Here is a 17217-nt window from a genome sequence, read left to right on the forward strand (position 1 = left end):
TTAGTCGAAGATTTTTTCTCACCGATAAATATTTTTTATAAAGAATTTAAAGCCGAAATTTTGGTCAAAAATCGATTTGTTTTTTAGAAACCACTATTTTGCATTTCCATTTTAATTACTAGATTTAACATTACTTTAACGAAATCTGTTTGGTTTTTTAATTTCAGACAATCCAGTTCAGAGATATAGTGGTCACCACAAAACGTTTTTTTTGAGAGGAGCTCCCGGAGATCAGCTGTAATTTCTTTCCAAATAAATATTTTTACTAATACGTCGTCTTAAAATACAGTTTAAAAATTACATAATATGTATACAAATTTTTAAATCAATAAATTTAAAAGTTTTCTCAAAAAAAATTGTGCAAAATTGTTTCGCCCTTCTAACTGTATATAACCCCTTAATGCTCTCGATATAAAAATAGGGTGTGAAAAAAAAACCGGTGGAAATGCAAGGCCACGCAATAAAAATATCAGAAAGCAAGCTACAGGGTTGGCGCACGGTAGAAGACCATCAACAAAGTCGCCGATACTATCCAGCCTTGGTATAAACACGTTCAGTATGCCTGCTAGCGTAACTACGTATCTGGTATACTAATTCTAAGTTTTCTATGTAATTCTATGAAAGGTTTTTCTCTTGGCATGCCAACTGACTCTATGTTACCGCATTAGCCGAACTCTAGGCGAAAAGAAATCTACACAATAAATATATTATAAACACTAAATGAAATGATGAAAAACTAGTATGAAAAATGAAAAATACGGATGGCACTAAAGCACGAACGTTCTAATTAAAATAAACAGTACTGGAATGCAGATATAGATGAGTGATTTTATAGCGGAGATTTTTCATTGGTGTCACCACTCACCAGTCCACTCATGTGAAGCATATTCATCATGAAGATCTTTACGTTAGCAAATGAAGAAAAAAATGTTTTTTTGTTTTTTGTAGAAAGCGAAAAGAAAAAATTTCAACAACATTAGTAACAATCATCCGAACTACATAATATTCTAAATAAATGTATATTTATGTATGTGTTTATATGTATATCAGCATGCATCATAGCCATCTGAATTTAACGCCATTTTCGTGCATTCATACGGATATCGTACGCGCTAGAAGCACTGTGGAGAGAATTCTTGGCTAGAAGGCATTCATATACATACGTCCGTGAGTGTAAGAACCCGTGTATTTGTGAAATACTTACGTCCAGCTTCCTCCTCTACTTTCACCTTCAACGAATCTCTGTAGGTAGGCAACAAAATTGAGTCGCCCGACGCAGCTGTCATAGATACCAAGTCCTTCATCGTGTACACATTATCCGCAATCACCAAGTGGCGTTCCAATATTGATTTGGACTGAGATAAAGAATTATTCGAATAAATGTTATATACAAATTAATTTCATATTCAAATGTTTACATACGTGGTAGGAAAAGTCTTCCATGAAAAGTTTCTTGTGTGTCGATGGGTAGTCCAGTTTGGTCTTTTGCCAACCCTTATCACGCGGCACAAAGTAGGTGAAGCGACGTTGGGTGTTGTTCAGCTGATTATTGAATGAAGAGAACTGTCCCAACTTGAAAGTATCGCTGGAAGAGGAATGAAATACATACATATTTGTTTAAATTTTTTCTTTATGAACTTGAGAACTTAAAATGACAATAAAAAACCGAAATATTGGTGGAACGAAATATTTTTTGCTTATTATAATTTGGTAGATAATATCATGGCATTTATGTTTTGAATATAATATTCAGCATTTGTCCGCCGGGAGCAATATGATCCATTCGATCAGTCCAAGTTTTGACTCCTTTGATGACTTGCCAAACCTTACTGAACAAAAATGTTAACACAGTTTGTCATTCTCCCTATATTCATTCTATCAGAAAAGTACCGGGAATTGTTCGATAAAACGCAAAATAATTGTTTAATCATCAAAATTTATTTTGTCGCCTTTACAATAGGCTCCATTCGAAGCAATACACATATGCTAACGATTAGTGTAATCATCAAAGTACATTTTAAGCGCCTTTGAAGGCATCGTCTTTAGCTCTTTACGTTTCGGGAAGAGGAAGAACTCACAGGGGGCTAAATGATACTTGTCGAGTTTTTGGTTAAAAAAGGTATCACAATATGAGCCTTGTGAGACGGTGCGTTATCATGGTGCAAGATCCATGAGTTTTCCTTTCTCAAATTGGGCCGTTTCCCACGTACACTCTCTCACAAATGTCGCATAACTTCCAAATAATATTCTTTATTTACCGTAGAACCATTTGGAATGAATTCCGAGTGCACAACAGCATGATAAAGAAAACGAGAAGCATGACTTTCACTTTTCACAGACTTTGACGTGGTTTTTTGGGTTTCGGCTCATGTGGATAGCGCCATTCATCCGCCAGTTGACTGGTTTGCATGTCAAACTCATATACCTACGTCTCATCACCTGTTATAATGCGCTGGATAAAGGTTGGTTCCGAATTCACTTGCTCAAGCATGTCTTCAGCCGATGAATTTTTTGAAAGAAATTCAACTCTCTTGCAACGAGTCCAGCAGCCACACGTCTAATGCCCAACTGATAGTGTAAAATGTTGCGAAATGTTTCGTGAGATACGCTAAGGTCACGAGCTACGCCCCTCAAACTTAAATGATGTTTTTCCAGCACCATTTCCTTGACTTTGTCGACGTTTTCATCCGTTGAAGACGTTGATGGGCGTCCAGGCAAATCTTCCACGACTTCTCGGCCCTCTGCAAAAGCCTTATACCCCTCATAGACCCGTGCTTTTGATAAAGAACACTCGCCATAGGTTTTCGGCAATATTTTCAATAATTCGGCACTCGAAATCCCGTTCAAGACACAAAATTTAAGACCAATTCTTTGCTTCATATTTTTATCCATAGGGAAAATCGCAGAGAACACCTGAGGTTGACTGATACAATTAAATGCCAAAAACAAGCTAATTGACAGATCATGCCCAGCCTCTGCGACACTATAGAGGAAAGTTGTACCAACATTCTAGCAAAAAAAATTTAGACATAATTGTATGTGTAACGCGCGCTTTTTAAATGAACAATTCCCGATATTTTTTTGACAGAATGTAAAATAGTTATTTTGTATTCCCGATCATTGTTGGCGAATGTGTTTGTACGTGAGTGTCATTAGGTCTGGGTTCCCCTGTGAACATAAAACATCAACCGAAAGAAAAAGTAGTTTCTAATCGCAATCATCCGTTATCAGATATTGGCAAAGTTGCAAGATCGGAGACGTTCATTGTTTTCGAAAATGTAGGTTCAGTTTGGTTTCTGATCTCAATTCATGGAAATATCAAAAAAGCGAGGACGTGCTCTCTTCTTGCTCCGCAAATTTAGAACAACTAATTCGCTTTCATGCATTTCCAAACTTTTAGAGTCCTAAAGAGTAGCCCTATATTAAGGATATTACATGGTGAAAGGATTTTTGGAGGTGTGCTCTTTAACATCCCGTTATTCGACTATGAGCGAATTTTAAACAATCAGCTGATAAGCTGACGTCATTTGGGATATGTTTATAAAAAAATGAGATTGTGTTGGTGATATACGAAAAAATCAGATACTTCGTTGTCATCTGAACAATAACTGATTGGGCGAGTGTGTGAATGCATGTGACATGATCGTGCAGAGTTCGGCTGTCCAATCTGCCAAGTGACGTGGCAGCCGAAGTTCCACTTACAATTTTCTTTTTCACCTTAGTTAAAGAACAAACCGTGTAAATCAATCATCAATCAATCTAGGGATATTGTCTAAAGCAAAAATATTATACAAGGTCGTGCAATATGAAATGACCAATTTTCACATCAATTAAAATTCTGACATGAATGTGAGAAGGCATGTGCGCAAGAACTAAGAACTTCGTTTCAAGTAATATTTGTATCAAATACTTTCAAAGAGACTCTCCATTGCAGTACCTAAGTATTTTACTCTGAAAAATAAGTTTACCAAGCAGCAGCAAGTAAAGAAATTAAGTTCAAAAGTTATGGCGCACTGATTTTAATCTCGAAAATGAACTCAGGACGGCCTCAAAATATGCTGACTCACGACGACCTGCGATTCGAAGAAGAACGAAATCCTTAAACAATAGTTCAGTGCCTTAGCATCATATTCAGGGTATCTAACAATCCGGATTCACCTGCAAGAAATTGTGCTTTGGGCATTTAAATATTTATATTTTTAGTGGCAATTGTTAGATCCTCCCGAATATTCTACAAATTTCAGGACCCCAAACGACCCTTTATGGAAGCTTAACTGATGTACTGAACAATACTGGCACACTTATCATCCATTTATCAATTTTTTTTATTATATTTTTTCCTCCTGATTAATCCTTTGAGGAGCATAGGACCTCTACAAGGCTTCTCTAACGTACGTGATAACCAACCCCACAACTTCTCACACCACTCTATGTGGCCTCAAAGCATACATCCGATGTCGCTAGTTGTGTCAGCTCATCAGATTTAACCTTATTAGTATTAAATATATGTATATGTTAAAATTTTACCTCATCATGGGATCAGTTTCGAGTTTTCCAAGTACAGTGGTGTAAGGAACGCCCAAGACCTTATCAATAATGTGAACGTAGCCGTTAGTTTGGGCCACATCAGCCTGAAGAATTGTAGCATTAACACCACCTCCTTCAACGGTTATTACTTCTTCCCCATTTTCATTGTTGACATTGAAATACAAAAATGTACGATTATTGACGGTTGGCACCTGAGCAATCTGTAAAGAAAGAAACTCCATGTAGCCACAATTCAAGAGTAGCGTTAACATTCAGTGGTAGGCATAAAAATCCGCACAAGTAGGATTAATAAATTACGTAAACGTAAAAGTATATGTGGAAGGGCAATTCACTTATATTAATAAATCCCCTGTCGTTTCTTTTTAAGACTTTTTACAGGAATAGGTAACAACAAGTTTACAGTAATGCAGGGAGAGCTGCAAACTGCCGCGCATTCTATGTGAGCGGCTTGTGGTCGTTGGCTGAGTGATTTTCTTCAGCGGCAATGTTTGGCGAACAAATTTTCTTCAAAAATTAAAATAATATCTTTAAAAAAATATAAATTAAATTAATTATCCTCCTTCGACATTAAATTAAATATTTATATTTGCAATATTTTTTGCCACTCAGCTTTTAAATGAAAACTAAAAATCATTTTATTACTGAGCTGCATCGATCCGTCATAATAATTCAATTATTATTATTGAATCATGTGATGGATCAGTCGTAATTTTCGCTTAACTCACAATCACCAAACGACCAGACTCGTAGTTTCTCGTGAGTTTTATTTCTTTCTTTCCCGCTCAGACACTTAGCCGCTTGCCGCCCACTGCATAGCCTTAGGCCAAGGAAATCTGGATATTATGAATTTACAAGATAGTTTGAAAATTACAGAGAAGAATTTAATGGAAGAAAATAATTTAAAATCGTTCAATGCTGATTTTAACTCTCCACACAGCACTTCAAATAGTATTTAGCGAAGACAAATAGTACTTATCGCGCCAATCAAGAATAAGAAAGGAAGAGAAAGTCAGGTAAGAATTTATTGGTTCGTTGAAGGTCGTAACAGAAGAGAAGTACTTAAAAATATTTGTTGGCGATTGCATTTACTATAAATATTCTGAGAATATTTTTGTGCGTGTTGCTAGCCTTCTTTCTGCGGTCAGGTGTTGATTTTTATTAAATTTAGTGTGGGTAGTTTTATACAAGGTGGCGCAACATTAATCACCTTATCGGAAGATTTATAATTTTTGCAAATGGTGTCATTTAGGTTTATTCAAATGTTTGTATAGGGTTTTTAATAGGTGCGCTTCAACTTTTTTCCGATAGGGAGGGCGAACGACGCAATATTTTTTATTTTTCGCTTGTCATTTGTAAACTTGATTAGTATACATTTCATCATGGAACGCTACATACTTGAGCAACGATTGCAAATCGTGTAAATTTTTTATGAAAATAATCGTTCTTTTGCTGCTACTTTAAGAGCATTACGGCCATTTTACGGTCCATTTAACAAGCCGTCCAGTTTTGGGGTTATGTGAAGTCATTGGTCTACAGTAACAAGCCGGCGACGATTTGTGAGCTCAGAGCCAATATTGAACGCGAAATTGCTGGAATTTCGGCCGATTTATGCAAAAGAGTGGTCGAAAGTTGGGTTCAACGATTGGACTTCGTAAAACGTGCACGCGGTGGTCATGCAAAAGAAATCGAATTTCATACTTAAATGTATATGTTCAAACTCGATAATAAAAAAAAAATTAGTTAAAAAAGTCAAACCGTTTGTGTTTTATTCAAAAAAGTTCAAAAGTTGAAGCGCTCTTACTGAAAAACCCTATACCAAATTATCAAGTTTTGATGTTCATGTATTCAAAAAATTTGCAAAGTAGGGCAAAGTGAGAGAGCGAAATGACATTTCATTTTGAGGGGGAGTTGCAAGTTTTTACTGGATAAAGTTTTACTTGTAAGAATTTGCAAGTGAGAAAACAGCTGATCGCAAAGTAAAAACAAACACGAAATATTTAAAATTCGTGAATTGAGTCAAAGTTCTATATTTAAATAAAAATGGTGATTAAAATGGAGAATGTAAGTAAATATATTTTAAATAAAATTTATTCAAAAACAAAATCGGATGATTAATTTTTCGCCACCTTGTATATATGTATATCTATGATAGTATTCGCTTACAATATTCGCATTCTTCTGGCGAATGCGCTCCACATTCAACTTATCCTTGATAATGTGCATATTCAGGATGTCGCGTAACCTCTCACGATTTCTATAAAGAAAAACAGAAACGTAAGAATACAAATTTTATATTATTAATGGCAAGTAAAGGGATTTCTATAGAATAGTAATAATTTGTATTATTCCCCATAAGTTCATAGCGTTTTCATATTTTCTTTTATTTTGCACGATATGTATGCTTTCGGCAAAGGTTAAGTATTCATTCGATAGAACTTTTTCTGCTCTACAAAACTATGTTGTTTTGAATTTTTGAATTATTTAATATTTTATTAGATTTCAGGTTTAGAAACGGAATACCGAGAAGGTAAAAAATCAACATTTTCGACACCTCCTCTTCTTTGCTTTTCAACGAAGTCAAAAGCTGCCGAAGCAGCTCGGAACATTTGCGACACGTGTGGAGAAGGTGCCATAATCGAAATGGTTTGCAAAGTTAAAAAATGGCAACTTTGACGTCGGTGACACGTCCCGCAGGGGAAGACCTTCTGAATTCGATGAAGGAGAACGGTCGCCAAACCAGTGGACAAAATGAACTGCGATCATAAAACAATTCTCAATCACCTTCATTCAATAGGATTTACCTAAAATTTGGGAACCTGGGTGCCTCACGAGCTCAACGAAAAAAACAAAGCAAGTCGTCTTCAGCATTTTGTACCCAATCGTAACAGAAGATGAGAAATGGTGCCTATAAATCAATATGAAACAAAGGAAAGAGTGGGTGGCTCCAGGGAATACGCCAAAGTCGAGAATCAAGCCGGATCTTCATCCAAAGAAGATCATGATATATGTTTGGTGGGACTAGGAGGGCATGGTGCACTGGGAAATGCTCGAAAAGAATGCCACGGCCACCAAAAATCTCTACAAGGTGAAGTCCAAAATAAGCAAGACTGGGGTCAAAAAAATGTTTTTGATGCCACCATCTTTTTAGTGAGTTAGCGCATTGGAAGTTACATCTGTAGCTGACTTCCAGTGAAAGCTTGGTGACATTCGGTTCAGTGGAAGCGAAGTTATTGCGTCTAAAGTGTCAGTATGTTTGTATCATCGGTACAAAAAAGAGTTTCGAACAAAGAGGTAATATCAATTTTTTTTTTTAAACCGTTAAAACGTTCACCGAAACATTTGAATGGATGAAAAAAGTTTATGGCGATAATTATCTATATCGTGCCAGAGTACATGAGTGGTTTACACGTTTCAGAGATGGTTGTGAGGACATAAATGACAATGAACATACGGGCCGCCCAAAATCAGTATAATCGAAAACTCCATCGAAATTGTTCTTGAATTTATTAAAAATGAACCGAAATCATCATTGAAATTCATGGAATCGGAGTTAAATATCTCCAAAACATCGATTTATCGTATTTTAACTGATCATTTGGGATTACAAAAGGTCTGTGCACGCTTCATTCTGCACAAGTTAACTGAGGACCAAAAATTGCTCAGAAATCAACTTTCGAAAGACTTCATTAAAGAGGGGAGAAAAGGCGACTACTTCCTTTAAATCATTGTAACTAGTGATGAAACGTGGTGCTTCCAACATGAATCTGAAATAAAGCGTCAAATTGCCGAATGGAAGGCCCTATCCAAAAAATCGCCTTTGGAGAAGTCAAAAATCAAGTCGATACTCATTTGTTTTTACAATTCCAAGGCTCCTGTGAAATCTACCTATTCGGAAAACTGCATTTGGCTATGAAAGGAAAACGTTTTGGGTCCGTTCAGGTCGTCCAAAAACAAAAGACATCCTGAAGGACATTCCGGTCAATGATCTGAAACACTCTTTCGAAAAGCTTTCAGATCGCGAAAAACAGTGTATCGAGGACAGAGGGGACTATTTTGAATAAATAAACTTGAAGTTATCAGATTATAGCTCCTGTCGTTTCTATTTTAGCTCAGTCTAGTTTATTTTGGACTTCACCTTATATATTCGACTGAAAAGACTTCTTCGACTTGGTCAAACCATACTCCTTCACGAAGAAGAGGCTGTAAACAGCAACGGCGAATATATAATTGATTAACTTATTGATATAAATATTGTTTTTGTTTTTTTTTGTCTTCTTCGGTAAAATCGCTGCGAAATTATTCTCCAGCCCAATATTTTAAAATTAACTTTGACGCTTATAATCGCATTTCATGTTAGGCTGTTTAAAAGTAAAGTTTCAGCACCCTAAGGTGTTGCTCAATGCGTTAGTTAGTGAGTAAAACAGTGGATTATTAGCTTAAAGCACTTAGTATAAATTATCACCTTATGAGGTTTTGTACATCCTTTGCCTCCCAAGCATCGTTGCTAGGCGCTAGAATTGTAATCTCGCCTAAGTTGCTAATATCTGTTAATACCTCGCCGCCGTTATCCATAATTACGTCATAAAATTTGCGTAGAGCACCATTTTCATTGTCCTGTACGGAAAAATATAGAAATTATTCAATGTTTATATATACATTTGCATATGTATGAATATAAGTATATGTAGCATTTTTGGCATAAAATTTAGATTATGGTATCATCTATATACATATACATACATAGGAATATGGGTGCTACTTTATGATATGACACTAACAAGCATACATTCTTTTAGATGAGTGGTTATATACTTGTAAATTAAATAGAGAGAAATAAAGGTGTATGTGTTTTACGAGTATTATACATACATACATAAATATACATAGGAGTAATATAGTAAATACATAGGCATTTGAAGATATACATCATTTTATAGCAGGATTATAGTGAATGAGTATTAAATACGAATATCGACAGTAGAGATCAAAAAGTGGGGAACAAGTACAAATATAAATTTTTCGATATGAAATGCCGAGAATAACTGCACTAAATATGAGTTTCTGATCAATGATTATACATTTGTATGCGTGTGGATAGTTCTAAGTAAGGTATGTATTTGTATTTGTAAGTTATAGTTATTATATAGTGATGTGCAGGTGTTAGACGATGTCGACGTGCTGTGGGTCAAGAGAATTGGGTTTAATGAGATGAATTCGGTTTTTCTGATATTTTTTCATATATTTAAATTTATTACTACCTCTTGTAGTAAATCAAGTTTGTTTTAGAAAAGTACAGTTAATTAAAAATTCACTTAATTCAAAAAATTCGTTAGCTTTTGGTTTTACTTTTTCAGTAAATGCCATTTTGCTTAAAAAGAATTTTCAAAGTCAAAAAAGTATTGAAAGTATTAAAAATTCTTGCTGTTTTCTACACCAGTGATAGACTTATATATTTTAGATAAGGTTCAGCTATCAGCAGGAGCAAATTAAGAATATTTAACTGCAGAGCAGTTTCAATTTGCCGCCCGCTTCAATAAACTATTAGTTTAAACAACAAATTATTAGTTTAGGTGAATAGCCTTAACTAAGAAAATAATAAATGGAAATAAAGGGTCATTCAAGAGCGACGCCTAGATGTCAGTAGTGAATAATTCCTAGACTATGCCTGTTTTTTATTTCATCTTTAAGATTTGTGAAGCACTATAAACAGATATACAAGGTGAAGTCCAAAATAAAAAAGACTGAGTTAAAATCGAAACGATACGAGCTTTGTTCTGATAACTTCAAGTTTATTTATTCAAAATAGTCCCCTCTGGCCTCGATACACTGTTTTGCGCGATCTAAAAGCTTTTCGAAAAAGTGTTTCAGGTCATTGACCGGAACGTCCTTCAGGATGTCGGTACAAGCCTTTTGGATGGCCTCTTCGGACGCAAAACGTTTTCTTTTCATGGATAAACGCTATTTTCCGAATAGGTAGAAGTCACAGGGAGCCATATCAGGCCAATACAGTAAGTGATTGATGGTTATAATGCGATTTCTAGTGGATTGATGCAACGAACGCTTCAAATCGCCAAGGTAGAAAATTGCATTGACGGTTAGGGCCGTTTGTACGAACTCCTTGTGGACAATTCCCTTGGAATCGTCAAAAACAATTGAGCATCGACTTGATTTTTGATTTCCCCAAATGCGATTTCGATCGTCTGGGGCCTTCCATTCGGCACTTTGACGCTTATTTTCAGGTTCATGTTGGAAACACCACGTTTCATCACAATGTTGCAAAGGAAGTTCTCGAATTTTCTCGGCTCTTTAATGAGGTCTTTCGAATTTTGAATTCTGAGCAATTTTTGGTCCTCAGTTAACTTGTGCGGAATGAAACGGGTGCAAACATCTCGTAAGCCCAAATTCAACTCCGATTCTTTGTTCGAAACTCATTTTGAACCGGTGACACAAACATACTGACAAACATAGATGCAATAACTTCGCTTCCACTGAACCGAATGTCACCAAACTTTCACTGGAAGTCAGCTAGGGATGTAACTTTCAACGCACTAACTCATTAAAAAGATGGCGCCATCAAAAACATTTTTATGACGGCAGGCTTGTCTATTTTCGACTTCACCTTGTACAATTTTACACGATGAAAGTTATTTTGAAAATGGTCGATCTTTAAGAACAATACAATTCGCGATTTTTTTGGTGGTAATAATCGTCCGATAAGCCGACAATTCAAAGGTTAGGGAAAACATTTCAAGAAACTGTTTCTGTCGAGTTTAGAAAAATTACTGGTAGACCAAAAACTGGACGTTCTGTTGAGTACATTGCTGCTGTAGCGCAAAGGGCTACCGAGCAACCTTCAACATCGATATCCGGTATCTCGACGTTCTCAACAGTTAGGCATTCATAAATCGACTGATTGACGGATTTTATCTGTAGAAGTGCAGCTCATGGTAGATATTTAACTGATTTAATTTTAATTTATTTTTTAGCAAAAACTTACATATGATGTTTATACCTCCTTTCGCAAGTATTTGTGGCGAATGGGTAGAGTGAGCCAACCAAACTGCACATATGGAGATACTGAGTATGATGATGCGGATCACACCTTCTTTAAATGCGAGAAGTGGAACATAGAGAGAACAGGTCTGCAACGAGCTATTGGTGTATTTACACCTGAAGAAATTATCGACAAAATGATGATAAACGAAGCAAAATGGAATGCCGTCAAAAATTTTGTGAAGGATATTATCCGAAAAAAGAAGCGCGAAATGGAAAGTTATGCTGAAGAGCATTGAGCATAGGTTTCTCAAAACAAGCGACCCTGGACGCAGGGTGAGTAAGTAAGTGTCCTTCTTAGGACGCCGTCTTGGCCCTCTACCTCGAAGCAATGCGGAAGCAGTCCCGGGGTGAAGGGAAAACTCCAAGAGAAGAGGGGGGATATTTTTAGCGGAATCACCACACACTTAGTAGCGACGGTTACTATATGGTGCGAAGGCATTTTTAACCCAACCTCACCGCCAAAAAAAAAAAAAAAAAAAAAATACCTCCGAGCGTTATTCAATCTTTTTTCAGCAAATTGAAAAATTAATCTCACCCAAGTGATGGAATTTTCATGGGGTGATTTAGTACGAATTTTAACGAGGGTTATTGAAGCAGGAGTAGCTTGAAAAACCTTCTTCGACTTTTGATGTTAAAGCATCACACTTGGCCTCTGTGAAGCTCTGGTACAAGGTGTTTCAACGGGGCCGTCGATCCTTGACGAATGAATTTCGTGAATGCCATCCAAAAACGGTTGCATTGCCAAAAACAATCGCTGTTATGCATCAATTGATAACGCAAGCATATGGCGATACAGAGGCAACAATGGGCTTTAGTGTAACCAGCATAATGTATTGCATGAATTTTTGGAGATTAAGAAAATTTTTTCTCGTTGGGTACCGAAACAAATTGACAATTGCCCGAAAAATAATTCGCGTCGATTGGTGTAAAAAATGGTTAACAAATTCAGCCGTGGTAGTTCAAAGCACGCCTATGACATCGTATAGTTGATAAATCTTGGATCTATGTATTTAAATCGGAAACGAAATAACCATCGTCAGTATGGGTGTTCCAAGATGGGCTTAACCCAACAAAAGTTGTTTGCGGAGGAAGCACCTCAAAGCAAATAGTCGCCTGTTATTTTTCAGAAAATCGGGTAATATCGGGATTATGCCACTAAAGAAACTTAAAACTCTCAATTCTGTGGGGTACACAACCATTTGTTTGCCAAGAGCATTAGGGAAAATCGACCGCCGAAGAGGAATCATTCTTCACCAAGACAGTGTGAGCTCTCACGTATCGGCCGACATAAGAACATCATCGGCTCCTATCCAACATCAAAAATAAAATACGAGATTACCGTTTTTCCACATCTGAAGAAGCTGTAGAAGCCTTTAAATAGCTCGTTTCAGTGGTGTTCCCTTCTGGGCGGCAAAAATGCTTTGAAAAGTGGTTTAAGCAAATGCAGATGTGTATTGGTATTCAAATAGAATATTTTGAAAAGCAATAAAGCCATTTTCGTTATTGTTTTACTGTGTTTTCAATATTAGGTGCGAAATATTCAAAAGTAATCCTCATACAAAAGATCTGCCCCTGGTTTCTAATTCGAAAGCGTTACTTCAAATGTTGACTATCATCGATTACACTACATATTTTTCTTGAATTTTTTTTCTACTACCTGGAAGCTCAAGTCGTTAGCTATAATCATCATCATCTTGGCAATACAGTCCGGGGTGGATCATTGCCTCCCCTACAATACGCCTCCATTCTTTTCGACAGTCCGCTTTCGATCTATGTTGTCAGATTTTTATCTTTCGTTTATCGTCTTCTACGTCGGAGTTTGCTTCAAATACTTTTTGATCGATCTTTCTTGTTCATACCTCCGTAATCTTTGAGACTTTCTAATTCACGTTACACTTCCTCCCGCGAGTAAAACACTGAGCTCGTGGTTATACCGTATACGGTATGTCCCATCTTCTAATCGTATAGGACCGCATATTCTTCTATGGTAGGGAGGTAGGTGAAATGCTTGAAGTGCCGGTCTGGCACTCCTCAAGTAGCAGTGAAGCAACATTTTGATACCATTATAAGACCTCCAACAGGCAGTTATCTACAGCCAGCCATATATAATTTAGGAGATTGATTGGATTTAGGTTGGCGCATTCTTCTAAGAATTTTTCTTTCAAGTCGTATCATAGGTAAATTTACGTCTTTAACTTTAAGGTCCCATATTTCACGTGAGAACCAGTCTTATTATAGTTTTGTACATCTTTGTTCCTTTGATATCAATGAAGACTTCATAAGTTTGATATGGCCAAAGTATGTTATGTTAGCTGCCTATCCTTATTTGTGCTGAGTATTACGCCTAAGCATTTAAACTCTTGCATGAACTCAAAAATATAACTTCCGATTCTGATGTGACTATCATGAAAGGATCGTGTCATGTACTTCGTCGTTTCTTCATTTATATTGAGGCCCGCTGGATTCATAGTTTGCACTAAGCGCATGAAGCTATAAAGCGTTAGCTATAATAGAAATATGTAAAAGTCACGCCCATAGTCGAAAAAGTCTGGTCAGACCAGTGGGTCCCAACCGAGGGTTAACAGACAGGGATAATTCTCACTTCATCTTGAAAATACTTGAAAACATGAATGCCCGTAATCTGGTTAACATATCTGGATATTCTTTACCGTTCTTAAGGCACAAATTGAGGTTTAGTTTTATTTATTTATTTATTAGTTTTATTTGAAAAATGTGATTTGGTGTAGAAATCAGAAGTATTTTGTAAAACCAAAATTATTAAAACTTTTTTTATTTTTAATTTGTGTTCATATTAGGTTTATTATAAATATTAGTTGATTAAGATAAAGTGGCTTCATTATATATTTTCACAATAATATTTGTTTACATCTATATTTAATACATTCTTCAAGTATAAATTTTATTCTTCTTATCATTTTGTTTCCATTTTCAAGCATACGATTTATTGATATATAATACATGGATTTTTATTACATTTTTTTTAATTTTGTTTTTTTTGCAAATGTCGTACATACTTACGTTCATCAACTACGCGTTTGCGAATTGTTGTGGTAATGAGTTTTGATTTTGGTAGTGTTTTGGATTTTGTGTCAAACGACAGAGCAGGCAGAGCAGCGACAGAAACATTTAGAGGTTTAAGGTCGTTGCACGGAGAGATGCCATCAGCGTACGAGTTGCCGACAACGTCAATAAAATACACAATCAATTGAAATTCAATTAATTTTTTTTCTTATTTTTATTTATTGTTTTTGGGCGTTCTAAAGATTTTGAAATAAGTACATATGTTTCGTGCAATGTATTTGTGTTAGGGTACTTGGTTGCTGTTGCCCTAAATGTTTCGCACAAAATGCAACGCTTAGGTATGTATGTATGTGTGCTGATGTTCTGCCTTTTCTAATTATTTATTACTATGCGCATATTCGTTGGTAGTAAGCAAGACAAAATGCATATTTGGCATATTTGACTAATGCAAAATCTTAAAGTTGTACTACGCTACATACATACGTACATGCAATAGATAGAAAATTTACGGAGAGAAGAAACAGAAGAAGCACTGAACTAAAGAACATTAAATGCTACTCGTCAGTAAAAGTGCTCGAAAATTGGTCCATAGAAACATTACTGCACTTTCTGGTTTGGGAAGAACCTTCTTGATGCGTTTGTTCTTCTTCTTCTAATGTTTTCCATAACAAACGGCGCATCGGAGTTATGACGGTAGTTTTCGTAAAGAAACATTTCTCGATTGTATGCATATTTTGTAATTGTTGTCTAACTGTATGTATGTATGTATGTACGTATGTATGAAGAAATGAGCATAAAGCAGCTTCGCATGCAAATTTTGCGTGTTTTTACGTGCTTCAACGAATATTTTCAGAAAAACTTTAACTCTACTTTATAAATTAAAAAAAAAAAAACAAATGTGAAAATTATGTAACTGCGAAAAAATTGTATCTCAAAAGTTGTCTAAACAGAACTTTACTTTTTACTTTACAAATGCATGCATGCAACACCCCATCGCTGTCTCTTGAATCACACTACTCCTGAATACGATATGGGTGTCCTGATTAAAACTAAAAGCCTCTATCTCCACTATTCTTCAAAATCTTTAAACTCTCTAACGCTGAAACGGTTGAAGCACCACTATGGTACTCCCCAAGTAGCACTAAAGCGCCGTTTTGATACCATTAGGCAGATATCTATAGCCAGCCAGAGCTGTTGATGTAATGGAGAAGATTGATGGGAATTAGGTTGGCGCACTGCCCCAAGCTGTCGCAGAAAAGAGCACACTGTGATCTTAATCGTCTAGCTGCCAACTCTGGACATTAACAAGAACAACAGTTACGAGTTTGGAAATTGAATGGCGTGGAGTCTCCAGGACTTTCTGAGTCCGCCACCTATTAGCACATGAAGAAATGGAGCTCCATCTGCCCCGTGTTTTTGTGTTTTTTTTAGAATTAAGTTGTGCAGTTCCCCTTTGACAACAGTCAAGGGGATGCTAATGTCTGGGTAGGATACCTCTGGGATCAATTCAGTCGGCCCCTTCCTGGCGAGCTCATTAGCAACTACATTTCACTCTATGTTCTAGAACCCAGATCAGGGAAATGTTACCTCCACACCCAAGAGATTTGATATACTCCTTATAGGACTCAATTATTATCAACATCAGTTCACTATTATCTTATTTTTTACTTCAGTGGATAGATAACCTACTTGTATATACAAATATTGGTCTAGACATTGACAGTTTAAGGTCTTTAATCTTGTTAAGGACGAAGTTTTTTGCTTGTTGCTAAAACGTGACTCCGAAGTGAATTATTGGGCCATTTCATCTGGTTCATCGTAGAGATGCGATTTGCCGGACGTCAAAATATAGCAATTAGCTGTGAAAGCTCGTAAGTGCTGGAAGTCTTCTGTCACCGAGTAATCGAGTGAATGGAGCACCCTAAACATGTTGAGGTCGAACGTGAAAGGACAAGGAATTTTGACGAGCGACAACTATCGTAATAATTATAGCTTTGGGAAAGAAGCCAAAAATGTATGACTTTAGAATCTCTAGATAGTATAAGTGGCCTAGCAAAGTCTATGATAATTACTGCTTGAAGAGTCCACATGTTAACTACCTACATCTTCTAATGGTAGAGGAGGTTCGAAATCGGCTCTCTATGCAGTCCTAAAGGCGTAGAGAAATCCGTTTTTCTTTTTTTTTATGATGGGAAGTAGGCTACAGATGAAATCGTTTGCGGCACCAGTAAGGGATTTCACCTAATTTTCCAGTCACAGAAGGTAGAATTGGTGGGGAAATATGAAAATTGGTGTTGATGTGTCACAGTCTTTTAGCAAACAGGCAAGCACTATAACTCCTTGCTTAGTGGACAACAGCATAGAAGCTAGAAAGGAATGGAAGTGTGTTTGATGTACTACAACAGCAAAGAAGCTGCCACCATACGCCGAGAGGAATTGAAGTGTGTGGCGTGTGTTATCTCTCAAACTTTTTCGAGCGTAGTCATGCAGATCCCATGACTTCTTCCAAGTTGCGAAAGTCTCTGGTGGCACAGCGGCATGATCTAAAGAATACAGAGGTGTGGCCAAAAT

General features: G+C 36.5%; 1 protein-coding gene across 4 annotated transcripts in view; it reads right to left on the reverse strand.

Moving 5' to 3' along the window:
- The window catches only part of LOC128855272 (fasciclin-1), a 95362-nt gene that overhangs the window by 16851 nt on the left and 61294 nt on the right, over positions 1-17217 (reverse strand). For 3 of the 4 annotated variants that reach the window (XM_054090023.1, XM_054090020.1, XM_054090021.1), the window contains exons 9-14: positions 9011-9162; positions 6712-6802; positions 4528-4748; positions 1423-1585; positions 1205-1355; positions 866-901 (exon numbers count right to left, since the gene is read on the reverse strand). In XM_054090023.1, coding sequence (XP_053945998.1) covers positions 866-901; positions 1205-1355; positions 1423-1585; positions 4528-4748; positions 6712-6802; positions 9011-9162 — 814 coding nt within the window. The remainder of the gene's footprint in view (positions 1-865; positions 902-1204; positions 1356-1422; positions 1586-4527; positions 4749-6711; positions 6803-9010; positions 9163-17217) is intronic. The other variant, XM_054090022.1, reaches the window with a different exon arrangement.

Source organism: Anastrepha ludens, chromosome 2 (genome assembly GCF_028408465.1).
Source record: "Anastrepha ludens isolate Willacy chromosome 2, idAnaLude1.1, whole genome shotgun sequence".
Lineage (NCBI taxonomy): Eukaryota > Metazoa > Arthropoda > Insecta > Diptera > Tephritidae > Anastrepha > Anastrepha ludens.